General features: G+C 42.0%; 1 protein-coding gene across 2 annotated transcripts in view; it reads right to left on the minus strand.

Annotated features, from left to right (window-relative positions):
• Positions 1 to 14044, minus strand: part of GSAP (gamma-secretase activating protein) — an 82768-nt gene that overhangs the window by 21806 nt on the left and 46918 nt on the right. For both annotated transcript variants that reach the window (XM_056118192.1, XM_056118191.1), the window contains exons 15-19: positions 13731 to 13823; positions 13378 to 13595; positions 11071 to 11140; positions 10433 to 10515; positions 4532 to 4585 (exon numbers count right to left, since the gene is read on the minus strand). In XM_056118192.1, the coding sequence (XP_055974167.1) occupies positions 4532 to 4585; positions 10433 to 10515; positions 11071 to 11140; positions 13378 to 13595; positions 13731 to 13823 (518 nt within the window). The remainder of the gene's footprint in view (positions 1 to 4531; positions 4586 to 10432; positions 10516 to 11070; positions 11141 to 13377; positions 13596 to 13730; positions 13824 to 14044) is intronic.

Consider the following 14044-nt stretch of genomic DNA (forward strand, 5'->3'; position numbering starts at 1 on the left):
TCCACTTTCCTGCCATTTAACGCTGGGTTCAGATGCACTAGAGCCGACTGCCAGTAAACAAATTGTGTTGTGGCGACATCTAGTGGTCGTTAATGTTGATGCGTTCAGCCAGTATTGTCACAGAATCCTCAGTCCCACAGACCCTGACTGACATGATACTGAGGAGGAGGAAGGGCAGGCCTACAACTTTCTAGTCTCTTCCTTTGAGACCAAATGCCACCCTCCTGTCAGAGGTCTCCCCTCACACACCAACACTAGCTCCGAAGAAAGGATTTTCCCCAAATTACCTTCCTTTCACACCATTATCCAAAAAATAATTTCATTCTCTTTTGCCAGCTGAGAATAAAGAGATAAAACAGGCCCAAGGACAGGCTTCTAAGGGGCTCCTGAGTATGTATAAATGGGCATGTGTGTTCATATCAGTGCTTTTCTAAGGAGGCTGAAACTTGTACCCAATTTTCAAAGAAATCTAGAACATAAAATAGTTCAAAACTGATGAGGTAGTAAAAGTATCTGGATTTTCTTTTAAATAATAAGATAACTTCCAGGACTGGAGAGAGAGTACAGTGGGTAAGGCACTTGCCTTACCTGTGGCCTACTGGGTTTGATCCCCAGCATACAATATGGTCCGCTGTACTATCCCAGGAGTGATACTTGAGTGCAGAGTCAGGAATGATCCCTGCGCATTGCTACATGTGGCACAAATAGCAAATAACTATGCAATTTAAATGTAAATAAGAGATAGTGGCTAGCCAAACATCCCAGAAGTATTTTCATATGAACTTTGAGGCCTTTTGAGAAGGCCACTAGCATGTTGTATACTATCAATGACCTGTGGTGCTACTTAGGTGTTTGCTATGTAAAAGATGTGGTTTTTTTGTTTTGTTTTAGGTGACGAGATCTCACAGAGATCATTGAAAAGTGGAAAGTCTATTTGGAAGTCTGAGAATCAGATGGGGCCTAGAGAATGATGGATTGAGTAAATGGAACCAATGGAAAGGAAGGATGTTCCAGGTGATTTCCTTGGGAAGTGAGCAAAGCACAGATCAGAGGCTGTGGATGCAGTTTGGAGTCACAGCATGAAATCAGAGAGAACCAACCAGGTTGAGGGAATCTGCATCTGGAACCTTATTCCTAACTCTCCACAACCTCCTGCATTCTGAATCCTGGAGATATCACTAGTGTGGGTATGACCTGAGCCAGGCGAGTCCCGGCAGCTGTCCAGTGATTCTCACAGACAAGCAGGGCTTTTGCTTGAACATGACCAGGTCATGCCAGTCTCTTCCCTGATCCCCCAGACCATTCCTCAGTCTTCACTTCCAGTTTACAGGCAACTGAGGAACCCACTGTCCAAAGGTCCATGATTATGCTGTTGAACCGCAGGGTTAAAGGGAGGTAAAAGCCAGAGCTGCAGAAGACTTTCAATGCCAACTTAACACTGTTCTGTTCCTAACCCCAGAGTGTATAAGAAAGGCACATATAAAGTTTAAGGTTGTATCACAGCATGGGGGAGTAGAAGCTACATGATCACATACTAAGAGTCAACCTAAGAGTTTAACATACTTGCTTGCATTCTCTTATCACGGTCACGGTCACGGTCCTCCCGTTGTTCATCGATTTGCTCAAGTGGGCCCAGTAATGTCTCCATCATGAGACTTGTTGTTACTGTGTTTGGCATACCGAATACATCATAGGTAGCTTGCCAGGCTGTGCCGTGCGGGCGAGATACTCTCGGTAGCTTGCCGGGCTCTCCGAGAGGGGCGAAGGAATCGAACTCGGGTCGGCCATGTTGGCCGCTTGTAAGGCAAACGCCCTACCTGCTGTGCTATCGCTCCAGCCCTACATATGGGCTTAAATGGCTCCAGAATGAAATACAACAACCTTCACACATTTCCCTCTTACTGTGGTGGGAAGATGCTCGCTGGTAGGGTGGGTGTTTGAATATTATCTGTAATGAACTATTGTGAACTATTTTATAAAAATAAAATGTATAAAAATCACAAAAAAAAGAGTTAACCTAAGAGTCAACCTAGATACTGAGAAAACCACTCTTCTCAGTCAACTAATGGAACTTAAGTACTTAGGGCACAAGATGAGAACCAAGTACTGTGCTCATTGGGGGTGACACCAGCAATACACAGTGAACGGCTTATCAGCCCAAGAAGTAAATCACCAGGCTACTTGGAAAGAGTTCAGAACCCTTAAAATGGCATACACACACATACACACACTCAAACACACACATATACACACACACTTTATGATACAATACCCATCTGCAACTAGTGGGCATTATGGTAGTAAGTCAGAAGAAGAAAAACAAATACCAAGAGTTCCACTCCTAATCATTCTATGGGGAAAGCAATCAAGGGAATGAACAGTGACCAGAGAAAACAAACCTCAGACTCTGACCACAGAACTGATGTTTCTAAGAATTGAAAAAAGAGAGAGTGTGTGAGAAAAGGGTCCAACAAACTAGTGGCTTTGGAAAATTAACCCTTGGGTATTAGGTATGGCAACGTAATACTTAACCCCTAAAACAAACATATACATGCTTGTAAACCTTTATCTCAATTTTTTTTAAAAAAATGACAACCCTGGTGTTATAAGTTATTAGATGAAAATATGACCTGGATCTTTTTCTTCAATTAAAAGAAAAAAAGGAATTTCAGATATTTTTTTGTGGAAAAAAAAACAAATTATTCCAAATGTTGTCCTAAAAATGGAATCTCATGTTGTTTCTTAGGATAACATGAAATAATTTATAAATGCAGCCTATCACAACTATAAAATGAACAAAAATACCCAACGGTTGTATTAAGGGTTTTTTCTTATTTAGGGTAAGAAAGGAAGGGAGGGAGAAAAGGGAAAATGGGAGGGAAAGAAAGAAAGAAAGAAAGAAAGGAGGGAGGGAGGAAGAAAGAAAGAAAGAAAGAAAGAAAGAAAGAAAGAAAGAAAGAGAGAGAGAGGGAGGGCTGGAGCAATAGCACAGTGGGTAGGGCGTTTGCCTTGCACGCGGCCTACCCAGGTTCAATTCCGAGCATCCCATATCGTCCCCTGAGCATCGCCAAGGGTAATTCCTGAGCGCAGAGCCAGGAGTAACCCCTGTGCATCGCTGGGTGTGACCCCAAAAAAAAAAAGAAAAAAGAAAGAAAAAGAGAGGGAAAGAAGGAGAGAGAGAGAGAGAGAGAGAGAGAGAGAGAGAGAGAGAGAAAGACAACTATGGTACTGGTTCATGTGCAAATTACTAACAGGAAAAAGCATCTGCCCATTCCCCAGAACCATGAGGAGGGATCCCTGAGCACCACTGGGTGTGGCCCAAGCACCTGACCCCCCAACCCAAATTTTCTTCATTAGCTTTTCATCTGTACAATAATCATATAATGGGTTTGGTAGGACTAGAATAGGAGCAGAAACAATAAAAAGAAAAATCAAAGGTTCTCTTCACAAAAGCCTTTGGAACTAATAATGACCCATTCCTTTTCCCCAGTCCTGCTGCCTTGGTGGGGGGGGGGGGGGGGGCGCTTCATGTTTGTCTCACATTTTGCCTAGAACACTGCTTATCAGTCCCTCCATACAAGACCCCTCTTAGGTACAAAAGTCAGAACCACTAGACCAGCCCCCATGGCCCCCTCATTCCCAGAGCATCCCTGCCCAACACCCACTGCTCTCCTGAGCTGCCCAAGCCTGCCCTGCCCGCTGAGGAGGCAAAAGAACCAAATGGAAATAAAAGGCAGCAGTACACTGATCAGCCTATTGCCAAAATCTCAGTTTTCCCAGCACACACCAAGCTATAATTAAGTGGGGGCCATTGCCAAGAACAACAAAAGAGCCCAATGAAAATGGTGCCTTAAAAATATCTCCCGTTTTTAACTACAGGCAGTCTTTGCTATTCCCCCTCAGCCCACCCCATTTGGCCCAAGGTCCTGAAGAAACTCTCATGACACCAGCAGAGTGAAGGGAAACACTCATGGCTGCAGCTCAGGGCCAGAGTAGAGTTGTAGAGACCGGACCAAGCTCCCACACAGCTCACTCGAGGGATGGAAAAGCTCTTCTCAGAACCAGAAGAAAATGACACAATCCTGGACTTGCTCACCTACTGGTTTTGAAATGTTCCCTGTGTCGATGCGTGTTTTGAGGAGGTGACAGCACACATGAAATAAAACAACAACAACAACAACAAAAATAGTTGTGAGGCCTTGGAAAATAGCTTACAGGTCTCCAGTCTGGAATGGCCTGAGGCACAGCAACAAGTTTCACCAGAGCTAGTTCTCTGTGGTTTCACACTGAGTGAGCCTGTAATTCTCTGTTCTCAGAAAACATCCTTTTTCAAAGTGCATGTCTAAGACTTGGCTTAATATCATCCTCAGTGACTATTCAGATACTTAGGAAGAATCTTCTAGAGAGTTAACTCTAGCCCTAACCTCCACCTCCCCGACAGTCTCTTCTGGAATCACCACAACACTTGGGGTTCCCTCAGCTCAATGTGGCGACCAGCCCGGGCATTTGTCTCTCACTGGAAGGAACTTACCTTCATAAGAGGCAATGCAATCTCTTCTGTCACAAGAGTTATTCCAGGAATTTCCTATCGGGGAAAACATACACACAACTGTTGGAAAAACATACACACAATTGTTGAGAAAACATACACTCAGCTGTTGAATGTATCAATTGCAACAGGCTCCAAGCTTCAGGAAGAGTTTCTTTATACAGAAGCAGAGGACAGCTTAATGTGTACCAGCATCTACTTTACTTAAAATATTATAGTGAATTACAATGTTACAGAGTTAATCATGATTGAGTTTCAGGTGTACAATGTTCCAACACCAATCACTTCACCAGAGTCCACATCCCCATGCCAATATTCCCAGTTTCCTCTTGCCCCACAGCCTGCTTCTACAGCAGGCACTTTCTTCTTTTATCCTTTTAGGCACTGTGGTTTATAGTACTGTTATGGCTAGGGTATCATGCATGTCACTTTACCTCCTAGAGTAACCACTTCCCTCTATCGTTGCCGTAGTGGTCCCTTCCCTGACCTCTCCCCGCTCCCCACCTAGTGGCAGGACTCCTACTAAAGGCAAGTTCCCCTGCTCTTCAGCACTATTGCCCATGGGCATTAGTTATTCCCCTACTATGTCTCTTTATATCCTACATATAAGTAAGATCGTTCTGTGTCAGTCAGTTTTAAACAGGGGGCTGGGGCCGAAGACAATACAGTGGGTACAGCACTTGTTTGACCACCGGCACCTCATATGGTTCCCAAAGCACTGCCAGGAAAAATCCCTAAGCAAAGAGTTAGGAGTAAGCTCTAAGTACAGCCAGGTGTGCCCCCACACCCCCCCCCAAAAAAAGAGGGAGGGAGGGAGGGAGGGAGATAAAACAAGTAGTGTTCCAGAGATATTGGTCAAACAGCTGCATACACACGTTGCATGAGGGAGGCCTGGGTCTGATTCCTGACACTGAAGGTCCCCTGAGCCTGAGTACCACCACAAGCAAATCCAACCACAGAGCTGGAAGTAACCACTGCAGCTGGGTGTGGTTCCAAAACAAAAACCAATCAAAAATTTTTTTTAAAAAATGACAGTAAACACAAATTATTCCCTCAAGAAGATAAATATCTTTTAGAGTCTCTTCTAAAAAGGATTAAAATATCTGAAAAGGTACAGAGCAAAGAGCATACTATGAATATATTTCAGTCCAAAAGAGGCAAATTACATTTGCATTATTACATATGACAGATATATATATATATATATATATATATATATATATATATATAGTCCCTTTCTATATTCCCTCTTCCTCCTCTTCTTCTCTTGCATTTAGAGGTATTATAGTTGGCCCTGGTCTCACTAGAAGTAATCAACATTTATGGGATTCTTGTATGACTTCAGTGAAAATATTTTCCTCCACCAAGTTTCCAGAGATGAGTCTTTTTAGGAATTAAAGCACGACCAGAGTGACATTAAGGGGTTAAGGCACTTAACTTGCACATGGCCAACCCTGGCCAATCCCGTGTACTGCATATGATCACCCTGTGTGACCCTTGAGAACCTAAAGATGTGGACCAACTCCCAACAACTCCAACTCCCTCACTGCGCCAACAAAAGAATGTAAGCAGTACTTTGCCACAAGGTAAAGGGGAAAGACATGCCATTTATATCAGGAGGTCTAAAGTTCTAAATAGTTATAAAAAAATGGAAAAATGGGAACAATTATGGCAGGAAGGTGACTTGGGTGGTGAGATTGGTATTGGAACATTGAAAGCCCATAATTGTATTATGGACAACTTTGTAAACCAGAGTGTTTAAATAATTTTTTTTTCAAAGTTGAGTTTTTAAAGGACACTGACACTAAACCTAAGGGGAAGAAAAAGAGGGGTCTGGAGATAGAATGAGGGTGTGAATACAAATAAAACTTTGACTTAGAGACCAGAGAGATAGTATGTGGGTAGGTCACTTGTCTTGCAAGCTGCAGACCTAGATTTGATCCCTGGCATCTCATATGGTCCCCTAAGCCTGAGCAAGCCTGAGCACAGAGCCAAGAGTAAGTCCTGAGCACTGCTGGTTATGGCCCATAAATAAAAAAAAATTTTTTTGACTTAAAGATACACTCCTGCTAAGAGTAAATATTAAAACATAATTTTAAATAATAGAAATAAGTTTAAAAACAAATTTAGTAAAATGGCCCCAAATACCTTTTATTCATTATTGTTTTTAAAAGTGTATTTCTACATTAATTATGTTGTCTCTCAATTAGTCAATTCATTTTACATTTCCTCAAAACAAAAAAAAATTAGAAAGTGCTATGAAGAAATAAGATCTGGTATTTGTTTAGAAGTTAAATGTCCTAGGCTGGATCATATACAATATTCCTGTAAAAAGGAGCATCACAATTTTGGGGAAATGAATTTTCAGAACATTCAAGCATTTGAGTTCTCCATTGTGACAGCAGAAAGTCTGTGATAAGAACCTAGTATTTGCTTTATTCATAACAGAGCTCATGTCAAAAAGAAAAGGAAAGGCATTAAAATATCACTTTAGCTTTACGCTTTGAAGAACACCATCTTAAAATAAGTATAAGAAGGCTACTGCAGGGGCTGGAGCGATAGCACAGCAGGTATGGTGATTGCCTTGCACGCGGCTGACCCAGGTTCGATTCCCAGCATCCCATATGGTCCCCCAGCACCACCACCAGGAGTAATTCCTGAGTGCAGAGCCAGGAGTAAACCCTGTAAACCCTGAGCATCACTGGGTGTGACCCAAAAAGCAAAAAAAAAAATAAAAAAGAAGAAGAAGGCTATTACAAAGTACAGTACAATATTACTTACATGCACAAGTCCTATGTTCCCTAAAATATTTTTTAAAAATCTAGTCACTTACAGAAATAATCTCTGTGCAGAAGTGTGAAACTCCTATTTCCAACTGTGGTACGTGCTGACTAAGTAGATAGCATTAAGAGTAGATAGCATTAAGGGCACTCACAGATTAGAAGAGAGGAAAAGTAAATAATTTATATCATTGCTAAAGATAAGCTAAGACTCATAGGATTGTAGGATTAGAAAAGACTATGAAGATAACTCTAGCCACAAAAAGTTTAAAGTAAGGTGGTTAACCCTTGGGCAGTTCAGCAGCGGTAGGAGGTTTTCATACTGTCTCTAGGACTTCCTGGTGTCAATGGTGTCACTCTACAGACCACCCCACTACCACCACCACCACCTCAGCTACTGTACCCCCAAGTCATGAGAAATGCAATAGTGAAGAACTGCCATCAAGAGGATATTCCTGGACATCCATAAACTCATGTTCTGTCTAAAATTGTGTTCCATCCCAACACAACCCTGGGAACTACGGGGTGCACCTTCCCGGGGGGTGGGGGGGGCGGCGGAGAAGACAACACTCACAGCAGGGGGGGTGGTTAGGGGAGGAAGCCAAGCATTTCCTGAGTCCAGACTGCTGAACCTGCAAACTTCCGGCCACATTACCACCACAGTCTGTACTTGACATTCATAGCGGGCCTCAAAGGAAAAAAAGCAGGTCTGAGAGGGGACAAGCTCAGATCTTTGCCTTGTAACTCTACAGTGTTTGATAACAGTGAAAACAAACAAACTAAAAAACCTTGGAGGAAATGTTCTCACTGTGTACACAAAAAATTTAGAGAAGTCAGAGTGATGGTACCTGGGTTAAGGCACTTGCTTTGAAAAGAGCTGAACCTGGTTGGATCCCTGACACCATATCCAGACCCTCCAGCCATACCAAGAGTGATCCCTGAGCACAGAGGCATGAGTAAGCCTTGAGCACAACCAGGTATGGCCTCCTGGCTACAAAAAAAAAAAATCAGAAATTAGACACATCGAATGTGCCCTTTTTTAGGACTCTGCATAACTTAAGTACAGAATTGGGAAGCATCAGAATATCCTAGTTCCAATTTTTCAACATCTGCATTTGTGATTTAATTTTTTTTTCTCAAGGCCTTCTGGATAACAAATCCACTAGGCCAAGTATATAGCTCTATCACACAAAAATGAGAAGTTAAGAGACAGAACCATTTCTGAGAATAAATTGTACATAGTTCCCATTTTCTGATCCAATAAGGTTCAGTTTATTATGCCACATTCAAGAAAAATAACCAATGTGGGGCCAGGAAGATAGAACAGTGGTTAGGGCATGAGTCTTGCGAGCTCCCAGCAAAGGTTTGATCCCCGCCACCACTTGGTGTCCTGAGCGTCACTGGAGGCAGCCCTGGGGACTGCAAGCACCTAAAGGGAAGCCCTAGTGATCTAGGTACCACAAGGCCTAAGCAGTATTAAACTTTCAGGCCTTCACATGGGCTTGCTCAGCTAGTTGGCAGAGTTTTGTCAGGAGAGGCTCCCAAGCATCCTGAGTACCATCTGGAGGGTCAACCCCCCCAAAGAAAGGTAAATGAATAAAGATTTAGCTTGGCACTTCCCAATATGAAAGAAGAAACTCTAGGGCCAAAGAGATAGCCCAATGAGCAGGAATTCATGCTTTGGCTGATGAGCTGATGAATGTTTCTCCCTGAGCATTGCCTAGTGTGATCTTGAGCACTGAGCTAGAAGTTACCCAAAAGGATGATGGATATAAACAAAAATAAAAAACAAACAGGAAAAAAGGAAAAATAAAGAAAGGAAAGAAAGAAAGGCCTCCTGACCATGGAAAGAAATCTTTGAGTGGAATAGGTCTGCTGAGGATAAGAGACTTTTACTGAGCTAAAATCTCTGACTATACATTTCCTTTAAGGCTGGGAAATGAGTGATGAAGGTGCTAAACTACTAAACAGGCAGAAAGCCATAACAGCGGTGAGCCTGTCAGTCCTCATCTATAAACACTTCGAAATCACCCACCCTATACTCTAAACAAAAACAAATTCCTTAGAGGCTTAGTTATGCTTGATAGCAAGGACAAGTGGAAGACATTCTCTACTTTAACTCTTCCCTGTTACATAAAAACCTTGGCCAACAGCAAGCACACACGACTATTTTTTATGGTGAAGAACTTATACTTAAGATTAGACAGCTGGACAGTTTAGATGATCCCAATGTTGCTGGCAACTTCCCAGGCATCATAGTCAGGAGTGAGGGAACATGTGCCTCCTTTTCTCCATCAGGCCTAACCAGGGTGCTGATTGTGGCCACATCAGTGTCAGGGAGCTGCTTCACGGTCTGTTAAATCTGATGCTTGTTGGCCTCAACCTCCACAGCAAACACAAGTGTCTTGTTATCTTCTGTCTTCTTCCTGGCTAACTCAGTGGTCAGAGGGAACTTGATGATGGCAAACCTGTTTCTCCTGAGGGCACTCTTCTTAGTCTATCTAGGCTGCCTTTTCAGTGCAGCATTTTGGGTCTTTGGAAGATGGATGAAGTGCAGATCTTCTTTCTGTGGTTTTAGACACTTTTCAGCGCTGCTTTCTCGGCCTTCAAAGCTTTGGCTTCAACTTTGGAAAGGGCAGCGGCTTCTATTTCTTGGCTTTCAGCATCTGTAGCTCTGTAGCACTGTCCTCCCATTGTTCATTGATTTGCTCGAGTGGGCACCAGTCACGTCTCCGTTGTGAGACTTGTTGTTACTATTTTTGGCATATTGAATATGCCATGGCTAGCTTGCCGGGCTCTGCCGTGCGGGCGGGATACTTTCAGTAGCTTGCTAGGCTCTCCAAGAGGGACGGAGGAATCGAACCTGGGTCAGCTGCATGCAAGGCAAACGCCCTACCCGCTGTGCTATTGCTCCAGTATCAGCATCATCTCAGTAAAAGTTTTTATTTTTCTATTTTCTTTTCAACCAGAAACTTCAACTCAGTTTCTTATCATCCAAGGCAGACATGATATAAAAACCTGATAACTGTGACAGGGATCTCTCAAAACTGCCCCACAGCTGGGAATCACTCTCTATCTCCTGAGGAATACAAAGTTGACTTACTGTATTCCACATGAGCATGGAGGAATACGGCAACAGCTGGTCCAGGTTACTGGTCTCTAGATAAATGCTCCAGTAGGAAGATGCTAGTAGATTTTTTGAAAGAGAAAAAAAATTACATAAAATTGAAACATTCTTTAAAAGAATAAGGTAGGCTTTTTCAATAGACCAAAATAAACAACCAAAGTTTTCACTACCTTCACTTTCATCCTCAAAGACTGATTATTATGACTCTATCTGCTGATTAAAATGCCTGGGTTCTACCTTTTTACATGGGAAATTATTTTAAATATTTTATTTGGAAGTTACATCTATTCAAGTGATAGTGTACTACTTCACACAGAACCAATTGGCACAAAAAGGAGGTAAGAAAGTTACACCTTAAAGGAAGGAAAAAATCACTAATAAGGTTATAGAATCATGATTATATCTAATCTCATCAGTCTCTGAACAGTCACAGCTTCTCACAAAACCACAAGAGAATGAAATTTAATTAGCTGCTGACTGTGAAAGAAAGAGAGAAAAACAAAACAAAAACCTCCTATGCAGCATGTTGACAGATTGAGGCATTATCAATTTACGGCTTTCCCTCAAGCAAGAGTCAAAGATTCAACTTAACATGCTACATCAGCAACACCTACCAATTATGAATTCCTGAAGGAGGTCGAAGGAATGGCAGACAGAGACGTTCTCAGAAATCCACCGGACGATCTTTAAAAGGTAAGAAGACAATACTGTGCACATTTAAATCTATACCCAGCCCCCTTTACCAAAGAAAACCTTGAATCTTTCTCATTCTAGATCTGTTTTGAAATGCCTAAGACTACACTGTGAAATTATCTTCAAGTTACATAATATAAGACGGAGTGCATGCAAACACTACTTTAATTGAGGTCCTTTTTATTCTTTACATCTGAGTGCCATTGGCTGGAATGCAAATAAGCCTTCTCCAACTTGTTTGTTCACATTGGAGTGGGTCTTATTACAGCAAAGTACCAGAGTGAAGAGTTACAGGGATACAAAACAAAACCTGCTTCCTATCTATCTCTGCAGCTACCTCAATAGCTTCCCTCCCCAGCCTCGCCACTAGAGGCATGCAGCACCCCATTCCTGTCATAGAATCCACACACTTTCAGGCTTAACCAGCCTGTGAATGTTCAGATTTGTTCTGGTAACAACTTGTTTTTCTTTCCAAACCTTTTCCTGCTAGCTGTATTTATTTTCACAATTAGGTCACTCAATAAAGTATTACTAAAGACCAACAAAACATGGGTGTGAAAAGTGTTGTTGGGACAACCAAAGTTGATGCTTCAAGAAATGGAAAGATCTCTCTCAAACAATTACTGGGTTGTTGAGACTGCTCAATGAGTCCCACGTTTGATCCTGGCACCACAAGCTCCACTCCAGAGGACCTCTGGGTAGTGCCCTCCCCTACAAAGCTAAAACACTAAGGAACTAAGTGTAGGTGAACAGATGAAATAATTACAAATGACTGAAAAACATTGACTAACATACATATATTGCTTTGAAATTACTGATCTCATGAAAAACGAAATACAAAGAACATAACAGGAACTCAGAGATAGCAAAATTCTCATGGTTTTATGGAAGGAAAACTATTTTTAACTTCAATTAGCTGATATGAAAAGCATTCTTGAGTTATATCAAATGGTATCTGACAAAACATGTATGTGTGTTTTAGCTTAAAATTGTGTATCAGTTATCTTATTTAAAATAAACACTCATTTGCCCCAGGTCTAACTGGTGTGTGTGTGTGTGTGTAGTGTTGGAAGAGGTTTAAAATTAAAAGCCAAAGAGATAGTACAGGGGTTAAGGAACTTGCTTTGCATACAACTATCCCTGTTTCAATTTCTGGCTGCATAAAGCCCTTTCAGAAGTCCTGAGCACAGAACCAGGAGTAAGCCCTTAGCACCACCAGCTTTGGCCCAAACCCTGCCCCCCCCCAAAAAAAAATATATATATATATATCTCAACATAATTCAAATGATGGATCAGGTACATGGCTCTGGCAGTACAGCACACTCCTTGCAAGTGAGGCTCTGGGCTCAATCCTCCTCATGGCCCCACAAGCAACACTAGCTGTGCCCTGGTGACCTCAAGCATCACTGGCTGTGGTCCTATAACAATTTTTTTAAATCCCTAAATGAAATGGAGAAATGTGTGAAAAAAATTTGTAAGCTATAGTGTGTGATATAAATGTATAGTTTTCTTTATTGAAAATGTCATAAATATATGCTACCAGTTTGGGGGTTTGTGTGTGGTGGTTTGTTTGTTTGTTTGTTTGTTAGTTTGTTTGTTTTTCTGGGTGAAAAATAACAAGTTCAGATCAAGGGGAAATATTGATGATTTAAGCAGATATCTACTAAGCACTTTCTTGAAATGTTACTGATAGAGCTAAATATTCATTTACAATATGGAGATGAAAGTTCTCAAAGGAAAAGAACAGTCACTGTCTGAGGTCCAGTTGGTATCCATTAAAAAAAAAAAAACAGGCCAGAGAAGAACATGTTCAAGTCAGAACAGACATCATAAACCTCAATCAAATCCTACCAAATAAAAGTAGCTTCTGTTCATTTTCAATAACTAATTAAATACAGATGTCACTGTCTATTTGCCAAGTGTTTCTTTATGATGTTTTATTTTGGGGCTTCCTCACCAGTGCTCAGGGGTCCTTCCAAGGAGACTCAACCCCTAGGGCCAGGGCTGAAATGTTGCTCCAGCTCTGTGGTGCTGTGGGCCCCCACGGCAACCCAAGGGATCTGCAAAGACCCACATTCTGCATTCCTGTGGGCAGGGGTGTGGAGAGGGGACATGCTATGGTGCCAAGGATCAAACTTGAGACCTCAAGTATGCAAAAGCATATGCTCTACATTCTGAACTCCCTCCTCAGCTCCTGCATAATTTTCCAACATCAGCCATAGCCCCACCTTGGTTTCGAGGAGCTGTGCATCTCGGCCACAGGAGAGCACACAGTGCAACGTGGCCATCTTCTCACAGTCGAGCTGAGCATTCCATAGGAATTGTAATAAATATGACTGATCGAGCAGCACCCTACAGAGCTTTCCAGCAGAGCAATCCAAGATCAGGGACGTTGACAGGGACTGTAAAAAACTATGAGGTAACTTATCAATCACAGCATTATTTCCTGGCCAAAAACAAAGATAAGACAAAAAATCAGCAAATAGAAAGAACACACCCCTCCCCGCCCACCCACCCATAGAAACTAAAGTCAAAACAAATCCAAGCAGATCGCATTCCTGGGGGGAAACCACAGCCATACCTGTCAGAAACAGACTGTGGCAGACCAGGTCTGGATGCTGAATGTTAAGTAGATGAAAGAAATGACCAGGTAAGTAAACCGCCACATAATAGTCTGTGGAAGAAAAAGACTGAAGTCATTTCCAAGGGGAAATGGAAGTGCTATCCAAGTGCAGGTAAAGCCTGGAACATCACAGAAGCCCTGCTTCTCTGACCCTTTTAAAATACAAAAGTTTTTTACAATAATCAGCATTAAGATGCCTTTTTCATCTTCTTAGCCAGATCTCATATATTTCTGACCATGTTAGTTTTTACCATATATTTGGCCATAATTAA

This window comes from Sorex fumeus, unplaced genomic scaffold (assembly GCF_029834395.1).
Source record: "Sorex fumeus unplaced genomic scaffold, SorFum_2.1 ptg000037l, whole genome shotgun sequence".
NCBI lineage: Eukaryota > Metazoa > Chordata > Mammalia > Eulipotyphla > Soricidae > Sorex > Sorex fumeus.